The 13,652-nt window shown below is 51.0% G+C and overlaps 1 protein-coding gene across 4 annotated transcripts in view; it reads right to left on the bottom strand.

Annotated features, from left to right (window-relative positions):
- Positions 1–13,652, bottom strand: part of sdk2a (sidekick cell adhesion molecule 2a) — a 76,247-nt gene that overhangs the window by 29,267 nt on the left and 33,328 nt on the right. For all 4 annotated transcript variants that reach the window (XM_081711344.1, XM_081711342.1, XM_081711343.1 and 1 more), the window contains exon 2: positions 1,063–1,222. In XM_081711344.1, the coding sequence (XP_081567470.1) occupies positions 1,063–1,222 (160 nt within the window). The remainder of the gene's footprint in view (positions 1–1,062; positions 1,223–13,652) is intronic.

Below are 13,652 nucleotides of genomic sequence, written 5' to 3'. Positions count from 1 at the left end.
GTAACGAGGAGAAACGCGATCCGAGTCTCCAAACGCAGCTGTCGCCACCTGGGATCTCGTGTCGGGGGTCTGCGGACGCAGACGGCTAGCCGTTTTTGCTACCGCCGTTGACCCAGTCTCAAGTAAAGACTAAGAGAAGCCCATGAAAAGGGGCTGAACCCCTTCGGGCCATCCGAGTGTGCTTCGGGTAGGGTATTCCAGAGGACACGACCTGAGGCGGTTTGGAACGAGGCTGTTCAGACTTGAAATTCAAGACCGAACACCAACAAACCGCTCTACAAGCCTACAGGTGATGAAATAGACACCTTGGCGGAGTCGTTAATAAAAGAAAACCTGCGTGCATACAGGAGCTTGCAGCGCACTAGAGAGGATGCGCTAGACCGGGAACATGACGCTAGTTAGTCCAGATCCGTCCAGAAATTTGGACTCAGGGTGGAATTGTGAGATTGAATAAGCATACGCCAGCCAGCCTGCGGTCAACACCAATTCCATGTTACTGTATAAAGCAGAGGAAGATGGAAACCCGCCCATTATGTGGAAAAAAAATTCCCCAAACCAGTTCACTCCGCATTTGCAATTATAAACATCACGTGGTTCTTGAGGCTAATGCACCTCTTCCATTCTTCCATTCTATAGACAACTCGCTGGACGCAATGCTACATTCCCATCACACGCTGGGCACAGCGTCCATAAAGAATTCAGAGGGTGGAAAAAACAAAAAGCGAGGTTAGGACATGGCGGGAATGTGCCGCTCACTCCCTGCGTCCAGGCCAGGGAGGACGGTGAGTGGGACGAGTGGCAAATCGATAATCTGAGAGTCATTTCATGCCTGCATGGGGAATGAGGTGCCATATCTCAAGAGGCTTATGATCCTCCACTGTTTCAGCATAAATGCATGGAAATGAGGCGGGACTTGAATAAATATCCGCAAATGAGAAATTTGTTAAAAGGTAAACTGTGATTAATGTGTCTATTTGTTGCAGTAATTGTGTGCTGGGAATGACAAATAGAGAGAGCTGAGGTGGGCAGGCATGAGCGGGGGGGGGGGGGGGGGCACATCACCTGTACTCCAGCGAGAAGCGTGTCAGCTCTGTGCCGTTATAGAGCCATTTAAACTCCAGGGGCCAGCTGCCCTCCGCCATGCAGGTCAGCACCAAGCGGTTCCCCTCCAGGTGCACCTGGGTCGCCACCGGCTCCATTTTGAAGTAGGGTGGTACGTCATCTGCACAGAGGAAGGTATGTTACGGGTCAAGAGCAATCAGACATGGACCTGGAGTTATCAAGGCCGCTGACGGTGCAGGTCAAATCAGGTTCAGGCTGAGAAGCGCGGTGCGCTCTGGGTGGAGGCCCGCCTCGAGGGGAGGTGCTGCTGGAGGGAAGATGGAGTGGGACTCGCCGAGCCCCGACGCCGTCGCCGAGCGAAGACGTTCAAGGGTGCTCCGAGATGGAGCTGTTCGCTCCACGGAAGTGACAGAATGACCTACGAGCTCCTCCCACATCCATTCGTCTTCAGCCCCACCTGCGCGGGAGGATCATCTATACGTGGGGTCTTGCCCCCGCGGATCCGCGCGCGGACGCGACCCGCCCGGGGAGATGAAGGGCGTTCATTACCCACTTGAGGAGCACATGATGGGACGTATCGACCGCGGGCACCCCTTCCCCTCAGGTGACGCCGGTGCTGATTGTCACGGCGTTTGGTGAGAGGCTAATTAAAGTTTGTATTAATAGAGGCAATAAGCCGGTGTGCCCCGCGGTAGTGCCAAGCCTGGCAGTGAGTAATGGTCTGAGCCATTATTGGTGGCCTCTCAGCTCCGCCCTCAAACAGCCAGCGCTGATATACTCTGGCCTGTAGGAGCTGCAGAGGGCTTCAGGGAGGGGCATACTGCACCCACTCCAGAGGGGAATACAATTATCTGATGGTGAGTGAGAGACAAACTCACACGCACACACACACACACACACACACAGGTGTGGACATTACATGGAGATCAGGGCTGTTCCCCAACAGCAATGATTTGGCCATATGAACACAAAAGTGCTTGATAGCGTTTGATGCTTACTGATTCTTAAACACACCTAAAATCGCACGTGCACATGCATAAAACACCCCTCTCCAGTGCTTCAGTGGAAGCAGAACAACACACACCCGTGCAGACGCCCACCGACAATCAGGCAGGGGTAATCCTCTCCATCCTCCCTAGTTGATATGGCCCATGATCTGTCCAATCAACCGCTTGGATGTTCCCTGCCATTCCTCCAAATCATGGCCATTGGGTAACAGCCCTCTCAAATGATCCCTGTGTGAGCAGGAATAAAATGCCTCCCCTCCCACCCCGGTGCACTACCTGCCCCCACACTTATTGCCTCCCCTGGGTAAACGTGGCAGTGCTCACCGGTCACATCCACTCAGCAGCTCTGCCCATTACAATGCGCACAGCCATTAGGGACCCGAGCATGCACAAGTGCGCCGCGCGCGCGGCTACGTTGACGCCTCTCCCCGCGCCCGTTTTCGGAACGAGACGAGCGGACCCCACAGGGGCGGCTGCCGACAACAGCTTCCCGTGCGGTGGGCGGAACGCCGCAACGCTGCAGGTACCGGCTAATAGCACCTGTGTGTTCTCGCCGGCACAGAGGAAATCTGCTCCCGCTGAAGCTGAGATGGGAGGCGCCTGCACACCCAGTCGGACTTCACGATTCGTTCCGAAACTAGGATGCCTCTCACACCTGGCTTCCTTTTCCTCTGTTCCGCCTTCAAACCAGAGCATCCCTACAGTGTGGAAGTGTTCGCCCATCGCATACTTTCACTGCAAAAGTTGGAATAACTAGCTTAAAGCTCTTGACTGCAACTTGCCGGCGATGTTGACTGTGCCGTGGGGGGGTGGACGGCAACACGACAGGCAGAAGGGTGGTTGCAGCTGAGCGCCCAGTCGGACTGTGCAAGAGAGTGTCAGCGAGAGCACCGATGGTGTGTGTGCTGCACAGCTCAGCACAAGCCTTTCATCTGGAGGGTCTGTAGCAGGGACGAGAGCCCTTCCCCACACATGCCGCGTCCTGCTCTCTCCCACACACACACACACACACACACACACAGACAGAGGAGGTAATTTCCACACAATGAACATGCAAGTGTGTGTGTGTGGAGGTGGCGGGGTCCAGATGGACAGTCCCGAGCATGGTTCCCCTGCGGCGATGAAGCCGGATGGGGCGACTCAGACCACTCCTACAGCCGGACCGTGCCCACACGCCACTACCTCGCACTGAAATACAAAACCCCTTCATTTAACCTGACGGCTGTAGTGGAGCCGGGGAAGCATGATGCACTCAGTCTCTCCTGCTGTGCACATGGAATTTTAACAGCTCCCAGACAAAGGCCACGGGCACCGACCAGGATCCATAAAACATGGCCCATTGTGTTGCATGGCGCACCACGCTGGCATGCAATCACTGGGACAGGGCGCACATTCAGCACTGCTGATGTATTTCCTCCCTTTTTATTCACACAGTGGTGGCCACTTCCACCGTCATTTAATCATGGGCTGGGACAAATGTGGCTTAGCCAATCGCGATGTGCGCACCTCGGTCGCGGCTGCAGGGAACGAACAGGCAGGGGACCTGTATCGCGAGCGCCGTTTCCTGCTCCCACCATCGTCCCTTGTGGCCTAACAGGTAGGCTGGGAATTGTTTGCTCATAAGAAAGGTCCAGCCCCACTGGACAGGTGCGCATGCACACGCCCTCGGCTGCTCCGGGTGAGCAGCATGGGCCGGCGCAGGGAGCCACGTCTGACTCCCAGACCGATGTGAAGGTCAGCCGGCAGCGTCACTCTGCCTCGCCGATTTACACTTCATCAACTTCCCCCCGAGTGCAACGCAGCAACCTCCCACCCTGCCAGTGAGGTGAAGGGGCCCATTACCACTCAGGCCAAGGCTCTCCCCGGCCTCCGCAGAGACAGAGGGGGGAGAAACGCCTGCATGGTCATTACCGACACATGTTCGTTTCCAGTAACGACATGTGAGCTAGCACCTACGTTCCTCGTGTATAAGTGTGGGAGCGGAAAAGACCTTGTTCGCGCCGAGCGCAGCAACAGCCTGCTAATCACCTCCGTGCATCCAACCGACGAGGCACGGAGGTGCCGCGCGAGCCGAATATGACGCTGGAGCTTGGAGATGAGCCAGCAGTTAGCAGCAGCATGTCATCTTCGACAGTCGAGGCATGTACGCAAAAAAAAAAAGAAAAAAAAGAAAAGAAGATCGCTTTGTTTAACTTTCGGTTGCAATTCAACAGGCGTAGCAGCTCGTGCGACTGAATTTCATTATCTTGCCGGGTTCGGGCCGGGCGCAAAACCCGCGCTTGCACGAACTACGAATAGGTCGCCGCGGGTTAATGGATCTGTAATTGATGAGATTAACTGAGGTGTAATGGGACTTTGATCCGCGGAGCAGTGGGCAGCCCTGTGACGTAACAGCAACGCAATTAGGGTCAGCATTGAGCTATCAAAGCGAGATTTAATTAGGAGTGAAGACAGAGCAGGCATGGGGGATGCTAGGAGTCAATGGCCAGCAGATTGAATTATCGGCGCCCGCCAGCCGCATCAACACAATGCCTGAACACATCCACTCCGTGCCTTCTCCCTTTCTCCGTCTGTCTTATCTGCGTCGGCGTTCTTCGTTCTCACGCCTTCCCCCCGCGATCCCGCGTGCTCCGGCCCCGCGACGGCCTCCGTGCTGTTTTTCTTCCGTTATCCACCCGGCCAGGTCCTCGTGCGCGGCCTGCCTCCAACTCCGCGCCAGGGGGGACCGTGCGTGTCCATGTATCTGGGGACGTGTCCGCAAACTCTAATTGGGCACCGCCGCGCCTGGCACAACACATGGGTGGGAGGCCGCGCGCATGCCAACTACCCATTAAAGAGACGTTGTGACCCCACGTCTACCTCCCATGACTATTTTTCACCACTAGGCCAATGCCTCTAGAGGCAGTCAATCAGAGGACGCCCTGCCCTTCTCCCCTGAAGTGGACGCGGTGAGGTCTTGCATTTTCTGATGGAAACGTGAGGCGGGCCGGGCTCCGTCCCCGGGCGAGGCTGTCTGAGCTTTAACGCCGTCCATTCTGTAATTACACTCTGTCTGGCACGAAAAAGCACATCTCCAAAAGCCCACTTGGTCAAACACGGTTGAAAAAAAGGGTGGAAAAGCAAGGGAGCACGTGCGTGCGCGAGAGAGCGAGAGAGCGAGAGAGCGAGAGAGAGGATCGAAATCGTGTGCTGGCTGTGCTAACTGACATCAGGTGAGTTAAAGGAGAGCCAAACACACCAGCAATCCAACGGGAGAAGAAGGTTGAGGAAGAGAGAGAGAGAGAGAGAGGGAGAGAGAGAGAACGAGAGAGAGAGAGGGAGGGAGAGAGGACGAGGGAGAGAGAGAATGAGGGAGAATGAGATAGAGAGAGAATGAGCGAGGGAGAGAGGACGAGGGAGAGAGAGAATGAGCGAGAGGACGAGGGGGAGAATAAACGAGCTGTAGGACCAGGAGGCGGAAAACGTCTTCTTCAGGCATGAGAAGGCAGGAACGAACTGAATTTAGAAAGTAGGCCAAACAGTAATGGAGGGAAAATAACAAACAAAGGCATCGGAATGGGAATTCCACTGGGCCGCGGGTCATTAGAGTTAATTCCATGCATTCTGCCATCTGCTGCGATTGTTTACACTTGCCTGGATAATTAGATCCTAATTAGTTGACGTGATGGCGGAAAAGCATTCCATCCCGGCGCTGTGATTTGTGAGGCCCATTTTACACCCAGACACCTGCACGTGTCCCGCGCCTGTCCGTAGTACTCGGCTGCTGGAACACGCCGCGGACCGGCCAACTGGGCTGCGGAATTAGGTCTCATTAAGTCGCCGCGCCCTCCGACGCTCCTGCGCGCCGGGCGAGGAACCCTCAGCTGCACCCACCGCTGCGGGCCGACGGATTGCCCCGCACCGCTCTCCCGCGCTTCGTATCCCGGACGAGATAGCGCGCATGTTAACTGCTTGGGCGCCGTGCGACGTACCTGCGGGTTTGCGGTGCGGAAAAGGCTGTCGATAGTGATTCTTATCGGTGTTTGGAGAGCCAGGGCGACGGAGCTGAGTGCCAGGGCTGGATGTAAATGCTAATGTACGTGGGGTTCCGAAAGAGGAAAGAATTACTATCCACCTTCATTATACATACGGCTGTCAGGGAAGGAGGGATTCGGCAGAGGGCAGCTTCTTCTGGAAGCGGCCTGAGCAGCACAGCTTACGTGAAGAACATTCTTTTGCCTTTTCTTAACCTCCCGTGATCACCCAAGGATAGAGCAGCCATATTTCAGGAGCGACTGCGTCAGCGGAATCAGCCATTTTGCCAAGTGTGGAGATGTCGCCTTTCTCTGGGCTTTTGGGTAGTTCAGTTTAACTGGTCACACACACACACATATACACACACGACCGTGGTCAACCGCACCCTCAGTGACCCCTTCCAAACGAACAAAAACAAGATCATCCCATGCACGATAGTCGTTTATGTGGGAACACAGGGGAACATCAAAACTCTTTTGCAGGACTGAGTTTGGCATGTGGGCTGAAAAAAAGAAACAAACACTTTGACATCCGAGACGAATCAATCGTTGGGCAGGGTGCTCGGGCACGGGCGGGCCGACTGCGACGTGTTGCGCCACTTCATCACACACTTGCAGTCGACCTTTTGACCGCCACCTTCTCCCATCATTCTTGCTGCCTGTGTGGCTGGTGCGCAGAGTGGCGGTGTAATTATATCTCCCCGCGTGAGTCGGTCCCACCTCACCCACTGGCCGTTACCGGGCTCTGTCTGACCGGCCTGCCTCATTGCCGGTTCCTGACCCCGGAGCCACGCATTGTGCCCTCCTCCTCCTCAGTCCTCCTTCCCTGCTCACGTGTATGCACCTCCGTCTATACTCCGTTTATTGGTAGAAGAAGCACCGTGGACACGCCGCCTCACCACGTCCGCATTATTCTAACGCTGCTGTCTTTTCATAAGACGACTCGGCACAGAAATCTCATTCTGGCCTCCAGTTACCGGGCATTTCTGCGGCCGTGCCAGACGGGCAAGGGTCCAGGGCGAAAGGAGGCGCTCTCTTTGGGGAGCGCTAATTTTCGGGCACAATGCTGGCTGACTAAGGCCCTGCGGTGCAAGGGATGCTGTAATTAACCTCTTCAGCCAGCAGGACAAGCGTGTGTTCCCGGCGTGGCAGCTCATGGCGCAGCCAGCATGGAGCCAGGACGGAAACTGGCTGGAATTCTGGAGCTGAAGTGAGTCTTGACCACATTTTCAAAAATAGTTGCTAGGGGATGTGGGAAAGGGCAGAGCACGAGGGGAAGAACCACGGCAGATCAGCACACAGCAGAGACTGTGCACGTATGCTGTGTTTAGTCTGTGTGCTTCATGTTAATAAAACGGATCTTATCATAGCAGAGAAGAAGGTCTGGGATCTCATAGTTATGGTGTCTACACCCCCCCACCCCGCCAAAAAAGTGTTGTTTATGTAAACTCATTCTCTCATTTTAAAACATCTTTGTTGTCGTTTCTGATATCCAGATATGGAGAGTACCTCAAATGTACTGCTTCAAATTTTGATTATTTGTCCCTTTTCAAATCATATTAGTTTGATAAGGTAAAGGAATGGGCTTGTTGTCATTTGCATTCTAGTCAACTCTTGATTCCCTTTTTGTGTTTAAGCATCAGTTCCTATTCTATTTGTACTAAAACAGAAGAATTTCTAGAGGGACGTTGCTCAGTAATTGAGTAATTTTCAACTTAATTCTTTTTCTTTTGCTCATACTTAATTCTTCCTTTTCCTGGTAGGCTGCTTTAACTTCTCTGTGAGTCACGACTTGACTGAAGTTGCGGTGCTTCTGTTTGAGCACGGTTTTGGGCCAGTCTGCCCACCTCTGCTGACTTCCGTGCCTCTACAGTTCTGCCCAATCCCGACAATGACCACACAAACCCACAGTGCACCGCTCTCATCATCCCGATCAGGCTGGGGCCGCACGGCCAACCCGTCCCCCCCAAAATCGATAGCCATCGAAAAAGGCATTATGGCCAAAGTGCCAGCTTGTGCTGGAAAACACAAAACCGCTCGTCAGCCGGGCGACGGTCGGCTCCTCCGGTTCTGCCTCTCCGCACGTCTCCCACAGGCGGCGGCAGGCGCCTCCCCCGTCCAGCCCTGCCTCCTGCCTCCTGCCTCCTGCCCCCCCCCACCGCTAGAGGAGAGGTGAGCATAACAACATGGCTGAGAAAGAAGAAACAGGAAAAAATGAGTATCCCTCCCATCCCACACGGAGAGAGATCCGCAACCTCCCAACAAATCCAATTTATATGCAAGAGTATGGAAAGCTGCGGCTGGAAAGGTGGGACTGAACTTGTGAAAGTAAAATCAAGGTTAGCTCTATTTCTGACACCATCTTATTAATATTCATGAGTTCTTGAAGGGGGGTGGGGGGGGGGATAGAATTACAGGCACAGCACTTTTACTTTTCATACATTGTCAGGTTTATCCTCGAGGTTACGGTTGGAAATTAAGAAGAAAAAATTAAAAATACCACAAGCTGTAGCTTCTTGCCCCGTGCATGAAAATTCTCTTACCGCAGCACTTAAAAACACACCAGCCATTTTGGGGCTCTTTCACCTGTCGCACGTTACAGTTGTAGCGGCACGCATGCGATTGCCATGAAAATGGACCCTTGTAATCAGAGCGCTTAATGCTCCCATGAGTAACCCAACGCCGTTCGGGGGGGAATTAACGCGAGCTCGCCACGGCTGGCGATTTGCATCGTAAAACGTCTGTTAGTGTTCCACTTCAGGGAACAAATATGGGTAAGTGGCTGGCTGACCGGGAGCCAGACGGAGGGAGGAAGGGTCTTGGTTTCTTTATGCTTTTATTTTCCATATGTGAGCCCCATCAGTATACAGCCCTAAGCTCTTAGTAAACACACATCATGTGGCTTTTTAATGTCTAACCTCGTAATCCCCCAGATAATCTCTATGTATAAAATCCAGGATAATAAATTGTCCCAAGTGAACATATGTAGCTCCCCCACCCTGAGGGCTCCATACTAGAGTGGAAGGTAGAGTAGCAGCAGAAGTATTTTAAAATCACCCTATTTTTATTATGGTCACCTAAACACATATTTGAAGCATATATCTGTAATTTATGGGTTATAATAATACTCACACGTACTGCTCTGGATTATACAGCAGAGTATGTTATGACTTTTGCTATGCCTGACAAGTCAGAGAGAACACGAGACAAGCTTGGGAAATGTTTCATGTGTTTCTGAGAGCCATGGCTCTTCTTCATGTCATCCTCCAAGACGTGGCACCTGCGTATAAACCAATCTTCTACGAAAAAAGGGACCTTCCAGTGTGGCAGATAGTGAAGCCTCCAGGTATCCATTGCCTCCTAAACCCTGACATTGGAGGACTTGGCGGTATGCTAACAGCATTTTGCACTTTACAGCTGTCAGAGGTCCACACCATTTGCCATGACTCCTGCGACTACTACTGTTAAAAGTGACCACTAATCCCAAACAGATCTCTTTTTAAATGTCACAGCACATAATTGAAACCAGAAGGTCAGAACTGGAGTGCACTATGAATACATTTATTAGTGCATTATTCTCGCATCTGTACATAGAGAAGATGGCGGAGATGCAAGTAGGTGTCAGGCCTGAATCTACAGCCTACTGTGTGTCAGGCCGCGGTGCTTGAATAGTGAATGACACCAACGAGACTGGCTGTCTCCAGTTCTTTTCTGTTAGAGACATATCATTTATAGCCTCTCCAGGGATGACTGGGTCTAGCTCATCATGGCCCCGCCCCCTCCCTCTCTCTCTGCTTCTCTCTCTCTGCTTGTCTTCCTAGCCTGTATCTCATCCAAGCTATGATAAGACTCTCTTCCTCTCTCTCTGGCTTTCTTTCTCACAAGAACTTTCTTCTTCAAGTAGTCAGGCAATGAAAAGAAGAATGTTTTAAAAAAAAACCCTGTAATTTAAAAAAAAGAAAAAGAAAAAAAAAGGTCTAGTACATCAATCCCAGCACATTCATTCTTCATTGTTCTCTTTTTGACTCTCAAAATCACAATTCTCCTTCTCTCTCCCTCTGTCAGCCACCACGACACCATTCCCACCAGATCTTCTGGGACGGTAACATTCACCACCCTCACGTTCTGCTCCGTTACCCCACGGTCTAACCGCACTGGTACCACCGTTATTTGTCCCCTTTTCATTCTGACTCTCCTCCTTATGTCCAACAGACAACTGTTCCTTCCTTCTGGGTGCTCGTACGCCTTTGCAGACTGGCTGAAGTCATAGAGAGGAGGGGCTGTGGGTGAGGTGATTTGATTCCTCCTCATCTTGGCACTTGGGTCTGCCCTTCAGCCGCGGGGCGGCCACAGATCTGAGTCATGAGTGCTCTTACACCGAGCATCGGGGTCCACTCTTCTGTCCCACTGTGGATTGGATGTCTGAAAATAGCCTGCGTTTTGGAACAACAGACTAGCAGACAGAGAGTCGTGGTGCGGTGGTGTGTGAACTCTTACCCATGCTTCCTTGCACAAGCCTTAATTAAAATATCCACAACGTGCGGACCTCACCAGAGTCCCTGCTAAGAGCAGGAGTCAAAATGCAGTCTTTAAACATGCAGCACCTCTCCTCATCTTTCGTCTCTCTCTCTCTCTCTCTCTCTCTCTCTCTCAATCTTTCTGTATGTGTGTGTGTGAGAGAGAGCGAGAAAGAGAGAACACGTGCCCACGAGAGACAGAGGGATGTGGCGTGAAGAGAGGGGCCAGCAAGGTCGCTACCATGACGCCTCGACACAAGCTGCACAAAAAGCACACGCAGGCGCGGTGTGCCAGAGAGAGGAGGAGAAGCAGAGAGGGGTGTGTGGTAAACACCGCACCTCCCCGAGAGAAGGCGAGAAGAAGAGAGAGGTGTGTGGTAAACACAGCACCTCCCTGGGAGGGCGAGAAGATGATACGTGGCTTTGAAAGGACTCTGTAAACTCGTGGATAATTAGACAAGACACACTGGTGCGGTATGCAAAGCACACTTAATCACCGGCAAGACACGGCATGAATGCAGATGGTTTTCGTCGAGCGTGCTTCAGTGTCCAGCCGTACTCTCGGAGAGGACCACAAACCGCGAGGGTCCTTCCAAAGAGCCAATGGAATCAATAACCTCGCAAATATTTACAGGATGCTGGACCTACAGCAGGATCAATGTGGGTCTATTGGGCAATGGATATGTTAATGCTACCTAATGCTAATGTTTCTGGTCAAAGAAAATCAATGCAGATTTGATCAAAAAGGAAAACCCCACTGGCTTAATATGTCAAAGCATGCGGTTACATCATATGTCACTAGATCCCAAGCAGAAGTATCATATGGAAAACAGTTAATAGAGGTAAACACTTCATGCACTTGGTACCGTTTTCTGCCTTGGCTTTGCCCATTAATGTCTTTGTACATTCACACCATGACCAGGGCTCAAGGCACAGGCAACTCTTGAAAAGACAAAGGAGCCCCTTGAACTTGAGTGAGAGACAGACACAGAGAGAGAGGGAGACTGAGACAGAGACAGAGAGAAAGAGAGAGTAACCAGTGTCAGACTCATCAACTGACAGCGTTCCTTTGGGACAGCGCTCAGGGTTGGCAGCGAGGACGCGGTTTTCACGAGTCCTGGCATATTCTCCCCACGATGAAAACCGGTTTATGCCAAGAGAAGAACAGACAGCACTGTCGACCCAAACCAGAGCTGTCTTCTCAAGCCGGATGAGGGCCAGCTGTGACTGCATAGCCAGGCGACGATTGACAAAAAACAAAAAAAAAATCCCTATTTCTTTCCAGCAGTCGACACAATATTTAAATGAGCACTAAGTCATGAACAAATATTGGCCCAAATATTTCAGTCCACACATAAAACAGCAAATCTGGACCTTCGCATGAGGGGAGTTCTTTGAACTGGAGAGGTGAGTGCAGGCTCTGTGGATGACATGCAATGCTGGGCGTCGGTGCCCCTGTCTCCTGCACAGTACTGCTCCTGAGTGCCAGCTCACCCTGCTGTGACTCGTGCAGTGGCTTTGTTCACACACACACCCAAACCCCTGCCTCACCCCACACCCACCCCGAGGTTTTACAAACGCCTCTTCAGTGAAAGTCATTCAAATCCATGGCGTGTGCCCCTAAATCAAGCCAGAGAGGATTTCTGAGGGCCCACGTCCTCCTGCAAGCTGCTGGAGCGCAGATCACAAATGCCGGGTCATTTATACCGGTGCCACAGGGAACATAAACCTGTCGTTCTGCTTCATCACGTAGAGTGCCTGTCTAGCGGCGTGTCACACCACAAATAAATCAGGTCGTACCTACATCCACACCACTTTGCTTTAATGCGCCATTGTTTTCTACCCTGGATCTGTATGGAATTCTTGCATTATGGGATATTCCCCATGGCCAGGGAATAGAATATGTGCACATGATGAGGGTAGCGGGGTGCGTTTAAAGTTGACGATGATGCTTTGAAGGACTAAATCCTCCCAGTTTGATAAATGAGTGTTTCTGGTACAAATACAAGGGAGAGGGCTTGTGAAAAAGAGGGAGGGTTTATTGTAGTGGTCTTGGAAGACCCAATATATGACACTGATGCTCCCTCGGTAGAGATTGAGAATCTGGCTAACAAGTTGCAGAAATACCATTTACTTATGGTGTATGTGTAGGTTTCATGAAGCTCCTGGGAAGATATTAAATGCCTCTCTGGCAACCTGCTCAAACATGTTTTCCTTCAACATCTGTGTAAGTTATTGACAGGACACCCTCAACGTTTACCAGTTCAATTCAATTTAAGGTAGCTTGACTGTAGCATGACTGTATCAGCTACAATTTTGTCAAAGCAGAGTTTGGAGTGTAACATGATGACAATACTTTTAATAGACTGGTACCAACTTCCTTTAAACTCTCATCTTCTCTCAGAATTAGAGTCTGTAGGACTATAGTAAATTGTGATATTTAAACTGGGTGGAATTTGGAGAAGGAAAACACAAACAGTTGGAGCTCTTCAAATGTGCATATACAGCACCAAAATGCCATCAGTTTCTGAGAAGTACTGTGCACACAGGTCCAGTTTACTGTTTAAAAAAAGTTTCATCCAACAATGAATCCAAGAAAGCAGATTGCAAAGGATAGTTCCATTTTAGCACCCATACTAACTCCTCTTATTTGTGAGTAGTACTTGCAGTCAAGGTTGAAGCAGTCTCGAGTTAATGACAGCCTTAAGAGAATATCTGTGGGAGGGGTCTTCTCAGGTCTTGTATAAAGAAAATGCTTTAAAGCTCTCAAGACAGAGACAGAGACGGCTGTTCATAAACCTTTAATGTCTACTGAAAAAAGTAGGTAGTTGGCAAGTGGCGTTTGTTCTTTCTGGCATTCAAGGATTTGATTTGTGGATATAAATACACACTACACACACACACACACACACACACAAATATATATCATTTTTAATGAAAACAACATTCAGCACACTTCAAAAGAGGCGATGCATATAGTAAAAATAGACACAGTAGAATTATTTCCATTTTGGTCCCTAAAATAAACAGCGGATGTAATATAGTGAGCACGG

Source organism: Electrophorus electricus, chromosome 3 (genome assembly GCF_041902795.1).
Source record: "Electrophorus electricus isolate QZ-2024a chromosome 3, ASM4190279v1, whole genome shotgun sequence".
Classification (NCBI taxonomy): Eukaryota; Metazoa; Chordata; class Actinopteri; order Gymnotiformes; family Gymnotidae; genus Electrophorus; species Electrophorus electricus.
Note: the sequence above shows the minus strand (reverse complement) of the source record. Positions and strands in the feature narration are given on the sequence as shown.